Source organism: Oncorhynchus masou, chromosome 6 (genome assembly GCF_036934945.1).
Source record: "Oncorhynchus masou masou isolate Uvic2021 chromosome 6, UVic_Omas_1.1, whole genome shotgun sequence".
Lineage (NCBI taxonomy): Eukaryota > Metazoa > Chordata > Actinopteri > Salmoniformes > Salmonidae > Oncorhynchus > Oncorhynchus masou.
The window spans coordinates 61,525,333-61,542,081 of NC_088217.1; the positions used below are offsets into that span (position 1 = coordinate 61,525,333).

Below are 16,749 nucleotides of genomic sequence, written 5' to 3' on the forward strand. Positions count from 1 at the left end.
AACTAAATCTTTATTCACTTATAAGGGAGCAGGTCAATACAACGCACACATATAAAGTGAATCAATTGAGTGCTCTACGATAATGATGGCTGGTCGACAAATCACCCCCAGATTATTTGTTGAGAGCCACGAGACAAAAGTACAAAGGTATTTTATAGCCAAGATAAACCCTTTTCAACCTACAAGACCAATAATAGACATATAGAACGGGTCACAAGGTTAAGATTGGCATGAAAGCTACTTATAATTCACAGGAGACAGTATCTGCTGTAAAAACAGTACTCTTTGTGTAGAGACCAGGGTCTGGCCCTGAACAGAAACATTAACTCATGCTCTGGAATGCGGTCACTTTAGGTTTTATCACCCAAAAGACATTGTAAAGCTCCTGTCAGTGTTATCCCCAGAGGACCATCCTCAGTAGAATATACAGACGCAATAGTTAAGAACACTCTATTATGTTGCAAAAAACAACTATTTGATCCAATAAAAGCATTATAACATAATGTTGCAGTTTTGCTCTCAGTGTTCACTGAAAGTTGACTAGTAACAACAACTGGGACGTAAAAGACACACTAAATCTGCCCAAGAAGAGGGAAACAATAACTCACACCAAACTTACAGACAGGAAGTAAACAAAAACAATGGAGCAACTAAATGTGTTGACATTCAACATCTATCAAGATAACTGGAGCACTGGGCCAGACACTCTTCAATAGAACCTGGACCAGCTCAGGTGAAACACCTTCCCACTAACGAGATGGACAAGCCAGCACAGGTGTAACACATACTGACTAACGAGGTGACACCAATCAGTGCGTCCAACGTGCTAACGAGCTGGCCGTGCTAACGAGCTATAAGTGCTGAAGTCCAACCTCAAAACATAAATGGAAAAACCAAAGACTGTAACACATTAATGAAGAGAATGCGCACCACCAACAGAAAACAACTTCCATTTTACATTATAATCAACTATAATGCTTCACCTTCACCAATATAAACATGGTGTCTACTGGCAGTCAACAATTACAAACAAGAAAAAAAAGTGTATTTTTCCCTTCCTAAAACTCACTTGCTTCTTGAACTCTCGTCCCCTTGGAGCAAGCCCAAACAAAACTCATCTCTAATATGGAAATTCAAAATAATTTGTCATCCATGGAACGCACTGGCTAAACACAAAACACAAATCGTTTTGACTGCCCAACCTTGAGACAATCAGAAACCAAGTTGTCCTCACCGTGGACACAAGCAGCAATAAATCACTGATATCGATTAGGGGGGAAATCAGGTTGTACTTGCTGTTGAAACTAAAAAAGAACACATGGAAATGGGAGATATCTTTTAGCTCACTGGTTAGAAGACAACCTGCAAAAGACAGTCAGCTACATTTTGAGTTTATGGGTCCATAACACTAAGAGAAACGCAACACTTACTTGTCATCACTCATATCGTCCGAGAGAGGGAGGGACATCCTGTTAAAACTAACAGCTCAAAAACCACACGGAATCTGGGAGTAATGTGTACATCCCTGGTGAGAGGACAATTTGTAGAAAACAGCTTGCTACATTTTGAAGTGTTGCATTTTTATTCAAGTGTAACAAAACTCTTTTTTTGTTAGTACATTTTTTTGTTAAATCACAATAGTACTCTTCCAATTCAGAGCCTGGAATTTCCCCCTGAGGCTAATATCCATATCATGTTGAAATCAAATGATAAGGGGGCATATGATTAGGCTTCTACATTGTGACAATATTAAAATACTCCTACTACAATGTGTTAACATTCCACATTGTGACATGAATTACTTGATATCATGAAACCACTCCATGTATGTATTTTCTATTACTTGATCAGATAAAACTTGATCAGAGTTCTCAGATTATCTCAAGATTTCTTTCCTGTGTGTGTAATCTGGTGTACTGTCAGATTGCCAGATTGAACAAAACTCTTCCCACATTCATTACAGCTGTACAATTTCTCTCCTGTGTGCGTTCTCTGGTGTACTGTCAGATTGCCAGATTGAACAAAACTCTTCCCGCATTCATTACAACTATATGGTTTATCTCCTGTGTGTGTTCTTTGATGTGATATCAGGGTGCTTATGTGAGTAAAACTCTTCCCACATTGAGTACAGCTATAAGGTTTCTCTCCTGTGTGTATTCTCTGGTGTGATATCAGGCTGCTTAGCTGAGTAAAACTCTTCCCACATCGATCACAGCTATATGGTTTCTCTCCTGTGTGTGTTCTCTGGTGTGATATCAGGCTGCTTAGGTGAGTAAAACTCTTCACACATTGAGTACAGCTATAAGGTTTCTCTCCTGTGTGTATTCTCTGGTGTGAAATCAGGCTGCTTAGCTGAGTAAAACTCTTCCCACATGGATCACAGCTATAAGGTCTCTCTCCTGTGTGTGTTCTCTGGTGTATATTCAGATGGCTAGATGTAAAAAAACTCTTCCCACATTGAGCACAGCTATAAGGTTTCTCTCCTGTGTGTGTTCTCTGGTGAAGAGTCAGATTACACAACTTTGTAAAACTATTCCCACATTGATCACAGCTATACGGTTTCTCTCCTGTGTGTGTTCTCTGGTGTGATATCAGGTTGCTTAGCTGAGTAAAACTCTTCCCACATTGCCCACAGCTATATGGTTTCTCTCCAGTGTGTGTTCTCTGGTGTATCTTCAGCTGGCTTGATGTTAAAAAACTCTTCCCACATTGAGTACAGCTAAAAGGTTTCTCTCCTGTGTGTATTCTCTGGTGTATCTTCAGATGGCTAGATGTAAAAAAACACTTCCCACATTGAGTACAGCTATACGGTTTCTCTCCTGTGTGTGATCTTTGGTGTACAGTAAGATGGCTAGATGTATCAAAATTCTTCCCACATTCATCACAGCTATACGGTTTCTCTCCTGTGTGTGTTCTCTGGTGTGATATCAGGCTGCTTTGCTGAGTAAAACTCATCCCACATTCACCACAGCTATAAGGTCTCTCTCCTGTGTGTGTTCTCTGGTGTGATATCAGGCTGGTTGAATGAGTAAAACTCTTCCCACATTGAGTACAGCTATACGGTTTCTCTCCTGTGTGTGTTCTCTGGTGTGATATCAGGCTGGATGAATGAGTAAAACTCTTCCCACATTGAGTACAGCTATAAGGTTTCTCTCCTGTGTGTGTTCTCTGGTGTGATATCAGGCTGGATGAATGAGTAAAACTCTTCCCACATTGAGTACAGTTATACGATTTCTCTACTGTGTGGATTCTCTGATGAATCTTAATGCCTGCTGAGGTGAATCTCTTCCCATAGTCAGAACAGCAGTGAGGTATCTTCCCTGTGGATCTCTGCGGGTGTTTCTTGAGGTTTTCTAATGTGGAGAGACTCTTCTCTGCCTTGTCAGCATCATGAGGTTGTTGAGGCTCCCCAGAGGACCCACGGTAGTCATGTCTCTCTCCTGTGTGAACAACAAAGTCAGACAGATGGTTAAAGACCCACAACAGCGGAAATCCATTGGAAAAAGTGATGCCAACAGCATAGCCATGATGTTGTACAGCAATTGACGTCTGTAATGAATGTAATTTGTCTTAAAATGAGCAAGAACAATCATATTTAGTCTTTTTTTCAAATTAGTAGTAACATCTAATATTGTAGACTAGAAATAAGTTATTCATGTTGTTGAAACTCTAAGCAGTGTGCCAGACGACTTTTGGTCTCCAATACAGGCCCCTTCCGGTTTCATAAAATTGTGGCACGAGGACAATGCACATTCAATTTGGTTGTAGAACTCCTCCCTGCTAATGAGTAAACCGATAGTTATGGATGTAGTATATCTGCCAGGAGCAAAAATGGTGAGCAAAGAGTTTTTTTTTTAGTTTTTCACAATGTATTCTGAATGTGAATGTGGGAAAACAGGTTGCTTATGAGTGCATTTCACAGTACTTTTTATTATAATTGTAAGGCTCGTGTGAATGTCCTGCTTAATATAATGCTTGTGTCATCATCTCAAATCAGCCGCTTGTACTTAAAAACACTTCAACCAGTAAAATGCTCTTTGGCAAGCTGTTCCATCAGCCTGACAATGAGGGTTTGTACACTGTTTACAAAATTGGCCCATTGGTTTATTTGTTGTTAGATGAAGTTATGTAATGAATGAAGAAGTACTTTGGTTGTTGTTGCATGACACACAGTGTACTCTAGGACCCATAACAATAACATAGACCTACTGTAGGACCCATAACTTCACCTAAAAACAAATAGGAAAATAGCTCTGTGTGTTGTACAATAGCCTATCCATCAAGGAACAGTTCTCTACACATTATGCGGTAAGTATCTGTGTCCAAACAGACTAACGAGACCCTACTGTAAATCAAGCAGACAATAACACATTATAAACATCAATTTGTTAGGGATGTTGGATCAAATGTGGAGCACGGCATAACTGTCTTTACCAGAGTAATGAATGAAGAAGCAGCTTGGTTGCATGTCGTGATGTTTGTCATGTGATTGTCATTCAGAAAATGATTTCCTGGATAAGTTGATGATAGTTGAACATGTGACTAACAAAACAGCTACAGTATTAAGAATTATGTGTAATTATTGAAGAACCGCATTAATGACCGTATCCATTTGGGTGTTGTCAATAAAGTTAAGGTGAATCTCGGTTAGAACCATTGGATTTTGCAAACTCAAATGGTTTAGGATTTCTGTGCCTATGAAAACTAAATGTTATGTAGGTAGAGATCTGAATACAAAAAATTGTACTAATAGGACAATAACCTAAACCACAAGGCCAAATCTACACTGGAGGAGCTTACCAAGATGACATTGAATGTTCCCGAGTGGCCTGGTTACAGTTTGGACTTAAATTGTCTTAAAAATCTATGGAAAGACTTGAAAATGGCTTTCTAGCAATGATCAACAACCAACTTGACAGAACAGGAAGGATTTAAAAAAGAATGAATGAATATTCACATGAAGATCAGTCGCCTATTGGATGACATCACGACTTCCCGTCAAGCCAACTCCTTGAATGCTTTACTATGGCATCACTCACAGCTTATAGTTAGCAGTTCTCTCAAAAAAAACTATTTTGCTCAAAACATTGATTTGTTTCCTTTAGTGTGTTTATAATTTACTGTATTTATATATGACTTTTCAACAGGAAAAGTACCAAAAAAAAAAAACTCACTGGAGGACGTCATGAACAATTCATACATTTTTTTATTTCACCTTTATTTAACCAGGTAGGCCATATGAGAACTTGATCTCATTTACAACTGCGACCTGGCCAAGATAAAGCAAAGCAGTGCGAAAAAAACAACAGAGTTACACGTGGGATAAACAAAAGTACAGTCAATAACACAATAGAAAAATCTATATACAGTGTTTACAAATGGAGTACAGAGGTAAGGCAATAAATCAGCCATAGTAGCAAAGTAATTACAATTTAGCATTAACACTGGAGTGATAGATTTGCAGATGATGTTGTGCAAGTAGAAATACTGGTGTGCAAAAGAGCAAAAATAAGTCAATAAAAACATCGGAATGAGGTAGGCAGTTGGATGGGCTATTTACAGATGGGCTGTGTACAGCTGCAGCGGTCAGTAAGCTGCTCAGACAGTTGATTCTTAAAGTTAGTGAGGGAGATATAAGTCTCCAACTTCATCGATTTTTGCAATTCGTTCCAGTCATTGGCAGCAGAGAACTGGAAGGAAAGGTGGCCAAAGCAGGTATTGGCTTTGGGGATGACAAGTGAGATATACTTCCTGGAGCACGTGCTACGGGTGGGTGTTGCTATGGTGACCAGTGAGCTGCGTTAAGGCAGCCTAGAAAAGACTTACAGATGACCTGGAGCCAGTTGGTTTGGCGACGAATATGTAGCGAGTGCCAGCCGGCGAGAGCAGCGATATATGGGGCTTTGGTGACAAAACGGATGGCACTGTGATAGACTGCATCCAGTTTACTGAGTTGAGTGTTGGAGGCTATTTTGAAAATGACATCGCCGAAGTGAAGGATCGGTAGGATAGTCAGTTTTACGAGGGTATGTTTGACAGCGTGAGTGAAGGAGGCTTTGCTGCGAAATAGGAAGCCGATTCTAGATTAAATTTTGGTTTGGAAATGCTTAATATTAGTCTGGAAGGAGAGTTTACAGTCTAGCCAGACACCTAGGTATTTATAGTTGTCCATATATTCTAAGTCAGAACCGTCCAGATTAGTGATGCTGGACGGGCGGGTACGGACAGCGATCGGTTGAAGAGCATACATTTAGTTTTACTCACATTTAAGAGCAGTTGGAGGCCACGGAGTGCTGTATGGCGTTGAAGCTTGTTTGGAGGTTTGTTAACCCTGTGTCCAAAGAAGGGCCAGATATATACAGAATGGTGTCGTCTGCGTAAAGGTGGATCAAGGAATCACCCGCAGCAAGAGCAACATCGTTGGTATATACAGAGAAAAGAGTCGGCCCGAGAATTGAACCCTGTGCTACCACCGTAGAGACTGCCAGAGGTCCGGACAACAGGCTTGACAGACTTGACAGACTGAGAAGTCGTGAACCAGGCGAGTCAGTCATTTGAGAAACCAAGCCTGTTGAGTCTGCCGATAAGAATACGGTGATCGACAGAGTCAAAATACTTTGCCAGGTTGATGAAGACTGCTGCACAGTACTGTCTTTTATCAATGGCGGTTATGATATCGTTTAGTACCTTGAGCGTGGCTGAGCTCGGAAACAGGATTGCACAGCGGAGAAGGTATGGTGGGATTAAAAAAATGGTCAGTGTTTGTTAACCCTCTTGCGATGAGCAAACCCGTATCCGGGAGCGTAATCATAGCCTCAAAAGCATTAGCATAACGCAGCAGACATAAATACCCCTAGAAACTTTTCCTATTCATGAAAATCGCAAATTAAATGAAATAAATATATTCAAACACAAGCTTAGCCTTTTGTTAACAACACTGTCATCTCAGATTTTCAAAATATGCATTACAGCCAACGCTAGACAAGCATTTGTGTAAGTTTTTCATGGCATAATGCTATGCTAGGCTCTGCTGGCAGCAGGCAACATTTTCACGAAAATAAGAAAAGCAACCAAATTAAATTATTTACCTTTGAAGAACTTCAGATGCTTTCACTCAGGAGACTCAAAGTTAGATAGCAAATGTTCCTTTTTTCCAAAAATATTATTTTTGTAGGCGAAATAGCTCCCGTTTCTTCATCATGCTTGGCTGAGAAATCGACCGGAAAATGCTGTAACTATAACGCCAAACCTTTTTCAAAATTTGCTCCATAATATCGACAGAAACAAAGCAAACGTTGTTTAGGATCCATCCTCAAGGTGTTTTTAACATATATATTCGATAATATATCCGTCGAGGCAATTGGTTTCTCATAAGAAGCGATTGGAAAAATGGCTACCTCAGTATTTTACGTGAGATTTTCTGCAGAAGACACCATGTGACCACATGCTATATATGGTCCCTTACAGCCATTCTTCAATGGAAATGCCTAAAAAGACATCACAATGCTGTAGACACCTTTGGGAACACGTGGAAAACGTAAGCTCATTCGTAGCTGATTCACAGCCATATAAGGAGTCATTGGCATGAGGCGGTTTCAAAAAATGTTTCACTTCCTGGTTGGATTTTTATCTGGGTTTCGTCTGTAACATCAGTTCTGTGGCACTCACAGACAATATCTTTGCAGTTTTGGAAACGTCAGAGTGTTTTCTTTCCAAAGCTGTTATGATGGATGCATAGTCGAGCATCTTTTCGTGACAAAATATCTTGTTTAAAACGGGAACGTTTTTCATCCAAAAATTTTAATAGCGCCCCCTAATGCATAACTGTTTACTTGGCTTTCGAAGACTTTGGAAAGGCAGGGCAGGATGGATATAGGTCTGTAACAGTTTGGGTCTAGAGTGTCACCCCCTTTGAAGAGGGGGTTGACGTGGAAGCTTTCCAATCTTTAGGAATCTCGGACGATACGAAAGAGAGGTTGAACAGACTTATTTTATTTGACCTGAGATTTTTACCTTGTCAGCTCGGGGATTCAATCTTGCAACCTTTCAGTTACAAGTCCAACGCTCTAACCACTAGGGTACCTTATGAACAGACTCGTAATAGGGGTTGCCACAATGGTGGCAGATAATCTTAGAGAGGGTCCAGATTGTTTAGCCCAGCTGATTTGTACGGGTCCAGGTTTTGCAACTCTTTCAGAACATCAGCTATCTGGATTTGGGTGAAGGAGAAGCTGGGGAGATTTGGGCAAGTAGCTGCGGGGGGTGGAGAGCTGTTGGCCGGGGTTGGGGTAGCCAGGAGGAAAGCATGGCCAGCCATAGAGAAATGCTTTCTGAAATTCTCGATTATCGTGGAATTATCGGTGGTGACAGTGTTTCCTAGCCTCAGTGCAGTGGGCAGCTGGGGTGAGGTGCTCTTATTCTCCATGGGCTTTACAGTGTCCCAAAACCTTTTGGAGTTCGAGCTACAGGATGCATATTTCTGTTTGAAAAAGCTAGCTTTTGCTTTCCTAACTGACTATGTGTATTAGTTCCTGACTTCTCTGAAAAGTTGCATATTGCAGTACGCAACAGGATGTTTTTGTGCTGGTCGAGGGCAGTCAGGTCTGGAGTGAACCAAGGGCTGTATCTGTTCTAAGTTTTACATTTTTTGAAAGGGACATGCTTATTTAAGGTGGTGAGGAAATTACTTTTAAAGAACAACCAGGCATCCCAGTTTAGGTCACCTAACAGAACGACCTCTGAAGATATATGGGGGGCAATCAATTCACATATGGTGTCCAGGGCACAGCTGGGAACTGAGAAGGGTCTGTAACAGGTGGCAACAGTGAGAGACTTATTTCTGGAGAGATTAATTTTTAAAATTAGAAGCTCAAACTGTTTGGGCTTAGACCTGGAAAGTAGGATAGAACTTTGCAGGCCATCTCTGCAGTAGATTGCAACTCCTCCCCCTTTGGCAGTTCTAACTTGTTGGAAAATGTTGTAGATGGGGATGAAAATTTCAGAATTTTTTGTGGCCTTCCAAAGCCAGGATTCAGACGCGGCAAGGACATCAAGGTTGGCGGAGTGTGCTAAAGCAGTGAGTAAAACAAACTTAGGGAGGAGGCTTCTGATGTTAACATGCATGAAACCAAGGCTTTTACGGTTACAGAAGTCAACAAATGAGAGCGCCTGGGGACACACAGGGCCTGGGTAAACCTCTACATCACCCGAGGAACAGAGGAGTAGGATGAGGGTACTGCTAAAGGCTATCAGAACTTGTTGTCTAGTGGGTTGTGAACAGAGAATAAAAGGAGCAGATTTCTGGGTGTGGTATGATAGATTCAACGCATAACGTACAGACAGGGGTATGGTAGTGTGCGGATACAGTGGATGTGAACCTAGGTATTGAGTGACGATAAGAGAGGTTGCATCTCTGGAGGCACCGGTTATGGTAGGTGATGTGTCAGGGAAATTGCAATATTATGTTATAATACTTGTATTGCATTATAATGGTTGTTTTATCGACAGAATACAGTATTCTGTTAACTATTGTGTGTGTGTTCTAGGGTCTCTATGAGATACCACTGACAGAGGAGATTTACAATGTCTTTGGGTGATAAAACTTAAAGAGCATTCCAGAGAACATGAGTTAATGGTTCTGTTCTATACCGTACCAGGAAGAGACAGTTCCAGTTTGGAGTAGGAGGGCCAGACACTGGTCTACACAATGAAAACTGTTCACACAGCAGATGCTGTCTGCTATGTATTATAGATATCTTTCATACAAATCTTAACCTTGTGACCATTCTATGTATCTGTTGTTCGTCATGTAGGTTGAAAGGGGTGTATCTGGCCTATAAAAGATATTTGTACTTTTGTTTTGCCACTCTCAAAGGATCATTAGAAAATGGTGAATTGTTGATAAGTATTTGCTATTGCAAAGCTCTTATTATTAAACATTTAGTTTAAGTATAACTCTAACTTGTGTGAAGTTTGTCTCTCCTCATTTGATAGTAAAGAAATTAACCACCACAGAGGTCACCGCATATGTGGGAGGTGGGACAAAAGAGTTCTCTGAGGCATGTTGAGTGGGACTAGGGGCTCTGCAGTAAAATAAAACAATAAGAACTCCCCAAAACAACAGTATACAAGGCATATTGAAATTAGAGAGACATAAAGGAAGGCATAAAGCAATCACAGGTGTTGATTGGGAGAGCTAGCTTAGACAACAACGGGTAAGACAGCAACAGTTAATCAGCTAAGACAACAACAACAACAACAGGTAAAATGGCGATGAATGGGCAGAGAGGGTCAGTTTACTATACACAGGGCCTGAGTTCAAGGCTGAGGCCGACAGTTAAACAAAATAAACAAAATGGAGTACTGCGATTAATAACAGTCCAGCAGGCATCAGCTATGTAGCCAAGTGATCATAGGGTCCAGTGAACAGCAATATATGAACCAGGGAAGCCGATATGGTAGTCTTTACTACGCTGGCTGGGAGATGCACCTGGTGCTAGCTTCGGGACAAGGGCATAACCGACGTCTGGCAAAGGCCAGTTGAGGGCACATCGGACGGAATTGTGTAGGCAGAACAGTCGTGATGGATAGGCGGGGCTCAGTGTCGACAAAGGGTCCAGGCCAATTGGCAAAAGAGGTATTGTAGCTGGAGTAAATTTGTTTGCTAGCCGGGAGATGCACCTGGCTCGAGGCTAATTGGTGTTAGCTTCAGGACAAGGGAGTTAGCCACTATAGCCAATCCGGTGCAAAGGTCCAGAGCTTACGGCAGGAATCCGGTGATGTAGTGGCTTCTAGTCGTCGTAGTGAAGAGTCTGGGAGGCATCAGCTGTGTAGCCGAGTGATCATAGGGTCCACTGAGCAGGCCAGGAGATAGGCCTAGCTCAAGGCTAGCTTCGGGGCTGGGCCACTTGGTAGCAGCTAGCTGCTGCGAATATCCGGTGTAATGGTCCAGAGCTTACGGCAGGAATACGGTGATGTAGTGGAGAAAAACAGTTCGATATGCTCAGGGTTGATATTGCGCTGTGCAGACTGGCAGGTATTATCCAGGCTAAAAACAACTGGTCTCTTAGCTAAAAATGTAAAGGCTGCTAGTAGTGGCTAACAATGACTAAATAGCAAGTAGCTAATCAGCTGGTTAGCTTCTGATGGCTAACTTCTGATGGAGGTTCTTGCTATAAGGTCTAAAAAAATAGCAGATCCGTATCACATTGGGTGAGGCGGGTTGCCGGAAGGTATATTTAATTTAAAGATGGAAAAAGAGATTATATATTGCAATATATACAAAAAAGACGAAAAAACATAACATTTACAACAAACACGTCTTACCGCTACGCCATCTTGGATTACAAACTCTGAAATTATTTTATATGTCTGTGCCCACGAAAACTGTTTCCCCAGCGTAACATAAGGAGCCACTAAATGATACATAGTTCGAGTGCATTTCAGAATACAAAAAAAAAAAAACTGTCCGACAGCAAGATCTCCTATTTAAGTTGAAGTTCATCATATGGCAAGAGTACCGTTATGGCTATAACTACTGTTCCCTGAAGGAGGAAAACAAGGTACAACATACTATTAAATGCAAGCCTCGCTGGAATCCCTGCCTTCTACAGGTGATGAACGTGAGGCTCGGGTTTATTACTTAAATGTAATACCGCTCTTCGCTGACCCAGGAAGGGGTGGGGCCAAACAGGTGTTGTACCTCGTTTCTGTCCTTCAGGGAACACTAATTATAGTGTTAGGTTCTAATTTTTCAGAGAAAATAGCTCACGGACACTAGAGAAGCTATGCAGATCTCCTCTAGAGGAGTGATGTTTTGGGGCTGTTGCTGGGCAACACGGACTTTCAACTCCCTCCAAAGATTTTCTATGGGGTTGAGATCTGGAGACTGGCTAGGCCACTCCAGGACCTTGAAATGCTTCTTACGAAGCCACTCCTTCGTTGCCTGGGCGGTGTGTTTGGGATCATTGTCATGCTGAAAGACCCAGCCACGTTTCATCTTCAATGGTCTTGTTGATCAAAATCTCAACATACATGGCCCCATTCATTCTTTCCTTAACACGGATCAGTCGTCCTGGTCCCTTTGCAGAAAAAAAGCCCCATGATTTTGGGGCTCCTGAGTGGTGCAGCGGTCTAAGACACTGTCTCAGTGCTTGAGGCGCCAATACAGACACCCCGGTTCGAGTCCAGGCTGTGTTTACAACCGGCCGTGATTGTGAATTAAATAAAGGTTACATTTTAACATTTTTAAATAGTTCATTCAGAAAGTTCAGACCCCTTCCCCTTTTCCACATTTTGTTACATTACAGCTTTATTTTAAAATAGATTTAAACAAATAGAATCCTCATTAATCTACACACAATAATGAAAAAGTGAAAACAGGTAAAAAACAGAAATAACTTATTTACATACGTATTCAGACCCCCTTTGCTACGAGACTCAATTTCTTACAGGTGCACCCTGTTTCCATTAATCATCCTTGAGATGTATCTACAACTTGTTCGGAGTTCACATGTGGTAAATTCAATTGATTGGATATGATTTGGAAGGCACACACCGGTCTATATATGGTCCCACAGTTGCCAGTGCATGTCAGAGCAAAAACAAAGCAATGAGGTCGAAGGAACTGTCCCTAGAGCTCCGAGACAGAATTGTGTCGAGGCACAGATCTGTGGAAGGGTACCAAAAAAGATTCTGCAGCATTGAAGGTCCCTAAGAACACAGTGGCCTCCATCATTCTTAAAGGGAATACTCTTCCTGGAGCTGGTCACCCGGCCAAACTGAGCGATTGGGGAGAGAAGGGCCTTGGTCAGGGAGGTGACCAAAAACCTGATGGTCACTCTGACAGAGCTCCAAAGTTCCTCTGTGGAGATGGGAGAACCTTCCAGAAGGACAATCATCTCTGCAGCACTCCACAAATCAGACCTTTATGGTAGAGTGGCCAGATGGAAACCACTCCTTAATAAAAAGGCACATGACAGCCTGCTTGGAGTTTGACAAAAGGCACCTTAAGGACTCTAAAACCACGAGAAACAAGATCCTCTGGCTTGATGAAACCAAGATTGAACTCATTGGCCTGAATGCCAAGAGGCACGTCTGAAGAAAACCTGGCACCAGGTTTTTCAGAAGCTGGGACTTGGAGACCAGTCAGGATCAAGGAAAATATTAACGGCGAAAAGTGCAGAGACATCCTTGATGAAAGACCTGCTCCAGAGCACTCAGAACCTCAGACTGGGGTGAATGTTCACCGTCCAACAGGACAACAACCTTAAGCACACAACCAAGACAACAGGAGTGGCTTCGGGGGAAGTCTCTGAATGTCCTTGAGTGGTCCAGCCAGAGCCCGGACTTGAGCTTGATCTAATGTCTCTGGAGAAAATAGCTGTGCAGTGATGTTCTCCATCCAACCTGACAGAGCTAGAAAGGATCTGCAAAGAAGGATGGGAGAAACTCTCCAAATGCAGGTGTGCCAAATAAATTAGCTAAATTAAAAGGGGGGGAAATCATTTAATCAATTTTAGAATACGGCTTTAACGTAACAAAATGTGGAAAAAGTCATGGGGTCTGACTACTTTCCGAATGCACTATAAACAGCACCACCTCCCCCATAAGCATTCCTGTCTTTTCTGTAGATGTTATATCCCTGTATTGCTACTGCTGTATCAAAGGAATTATCTCAGTGGGTTTCAGAGATGAACAGTACAGTGCATTCCAAATTCAATAGTCAGGCAAGTTAACAAAAACGTTTTCAAATAAAACTATTCCAGAAAATGTCAGAGTATATAACGCCCGTCCGTACAAGAGACGGTAGACCAATCGCGTTCATATTGTCATGCTGTGACACGCAGTTCCTAAGCATAATCTCACAAAATCCCTTTTTAAAGTCAGGGTATGAGTCGAGAAACATGCCTATTTTCCTTTAAAGTACATAATGTTACAATTGCAAAGCTTTACAATATTACAGAGAACAAGTCAATTATCGCACATCTCTGAAAATATTTGTAATGTTGTGCTTCTTGTTCACAGAGGGTAATTCATGCCAATGTTCTTTTCTTTTAGTTGTTAATACAAATCGAAAGGAGTTTCCAATATCCTAATTTCTGAAAGTATTTCTGGTGGTAGCTAGTGATACACAAGCTAGGTCTATTTGAAACATTGCCCTCCCATGGCAGCATTTACCAGCCACCAGGTTCAGAAGCTTTAAAACCACATAAAACATATTTAAAACCCAATTCTATTTTTGCCCAAAGTCAAGATATAATTTATTCAAATGGAACATAATATTATTATTTAATATAATATTATTTTAGGGTATTTTAGTTTTGGAGTCAAAGTTCGCTTTGGAATAGTTTTCATTTTTCAGGTTTGTTATTTTATTTCAGTTTACTAAAACGTTTTCCCCTAATTATTTTTTCTATAATAAGCATGGAGGTTTCCCCTATCAACCAGTCATAGGTACTGGCGATGAAGCGCCTTGTAACCTAGCTGGGAATGGGACAGATGGAACCCTTCTGTGGTAAGAGACCGGGGAAATTTGTATTCATATCTAATTCCCAGGAATGGGGTTCATTTGAACCACAGAGACTGTGTGTGGGATAATAACATGGCCGTGTCCAACCCTGCTAGAAACAAATTTATTTTACCTTCTGGGGCATCGCGGCTGGTTACCTATTTTGATGTGATATGAAAGTTTAGCGATTTATGTTTCTAGAAACGTATCCCAATTGAGAATCGATTCACATTTAGGTGGATTATTTGACTATTTTACCTGCCAGAGCCAGTCTACCTCTGAAAAACATACAGTCCTTGGACCTTGAGGAGTAACGGGAGCAGCAATCAGCAGTAGAAAAAAATAAAGCGTACTCCCGGCCCATTTTAGTAAAAAGCTGAGGGATGGGGCTGGAGAAATGCAACCCTCCATGATAAACATTCTAGTTTTAACCATGTTTTGAGGATATGGTGTTTGTTTATATTTACTGACAAACATTAGAATAAAAAAAGCTTATATTTGGGGTTCTGATGGGGTATGACAGTTGATCTAAGCTCCTGAGGCATTTATAAGTGAATTCTTCAAGAAACAGATGGGTACATATCATTAATGTATAAGTCCCAAAATGGATGTAACAACTGCTGATTGCCCCTTTAAGAGTTCATCTTGGGCTAAGCTAATAGGAGATATTGAGGATTACAGTATTTCAGGCATTTTTATTGGAAGCATGTGATCAATTGTTAACATTTTGTTGATGGTCCACTCTTGATGTTCTACACGTTACAGTGTAGCTTCAGCCATTCCTACAGAACAACATTAAAGTGTAGAACCCCTTTACAGCATATTGGTTCAACAACTGCAGAGACGGTACTTACTGGTGTTAAACAGATCTCCAACATCCTCTTCTTCCTCCAATGTGACAGTAATCTCCCCCTCCTCATCTTTCACTCCAAAAACTGCATCCTCCTCTTCTTTTACTGTAACATCCTCCTCTTTCACTCTGAACGGGTCTTCCTCTTCTTTCACTGAAACGTCTTTCTCTTCTTCTTTCACTGTAACAGCCTCACCCTTTACTTGTTATTGTATTGTAAGAGCCTTATCTTCCTCCTCCTCTTTCAAAAGAGCTTCTTTCTCCATCCAGCAGACCTCTTCTTTAACAGGAGCAGAGTAACTTAGTGAACTCATGGTCGGGTATGTTCGCTAGCTAGCATTAGCGACTAGCCTAGTCCTAAACTAACTTAGCAAACCAGCTAGCTGACAAACAATGTACATATATAATTAAATGGGCCAACAAGTACATTCGACAGAAGTGTGTTTAAAACACCGCGACTAATATACCCCAAAACAGTGTAAAGAGCGGGAATGTTTTAGCTATGTTTGTTAGAAAGCTACCGAGGTGTCTGACTAGCTGTTGTTGTTGAAGGAGCGTCCCGTCCACTAGATTATGTCACACTGGCAGCATCGCCTGTACCTAAAAATCACAATCTTCTGACTGGAGTGGGCAACGCAGTTGAGGAACCAAAAGTTTACTTTTCATTTATTAAGTTTAATATTATATTAAGTCTTTCAAAGAGAAGCATGTGTTTATTGTTTTATTTTCTCACTCATTAAAAACGAATCAAACTTTACACCCACTACATATTTGCATTGAACCATACTTCTGATATGATTTTGACTCGAGGCATATCTTTTATCATAGCCAAAATGTGGGTTATTCAATTCTTTCATGACTTTGTCAATCAACTTGTTCTTAATAAATCTAAATCATGGTTTAGTGTTTCTGGATCAAAATGGACTTTTAACAAATTCAAATCCTTTGGAGTCATTTTGACCCCAGCCAAAAGCACCTTTGATAAATAGGACATTTATTTCAAATCAAAATTAAAATCACATTTTATTGGTCACATACACGTTTAGCAGATGTTATTGCGGATGTAGTGAAATGCTTGTGGTTCTAACTGCGACAGTGCAGTAATATCTAACAATTTCACAACATATACCCAATACACACACATCTAAGTATTTGAATCTAGGTTTCTCTGTAGACATGATCCATCCCAGAGGGTGATGGGGCACCTGTATCAGTGGTTTTGACCAGATAGACACCTGCAGACACAGTATAGTGCCTCCCACATACTCTCCTAAGATTGGACTTTTCTATACAAAGTATCACATGACTGTGTACAAAACTGCCAGGGGTAGTGAACTTTGCCAACACTGCCAACGGTAGAAAACTCTGCCAGAGGTATACAGTGCATTCG

General features: G+C 41.1%; 1 protein-coding gene across 1 annotated transcript in view; it reads right to left on the reverse strand.

Annotated features, from left to right (window-relative positions):
• The window catches only part of LOC135542378 (zinc finger protein 883-like), a 30,661-nt gene continuing 13,912 nt past the window's right edge, over nucleotides 1–16,749 (reverse strand). The window contains exon 2 of the mRNA XM_064969304.1: nucleotides 1–3,440. Within this exon, the coding sequence (XP_064825376.1) occupies nucleotides 1,882–3,440 (1,559 nt within the window). The 3' untranslated portion in view covers nucleotides 1–1,881. The remainder of the gene's footprint in view (nucleotides 3,441–16,749) is intronic.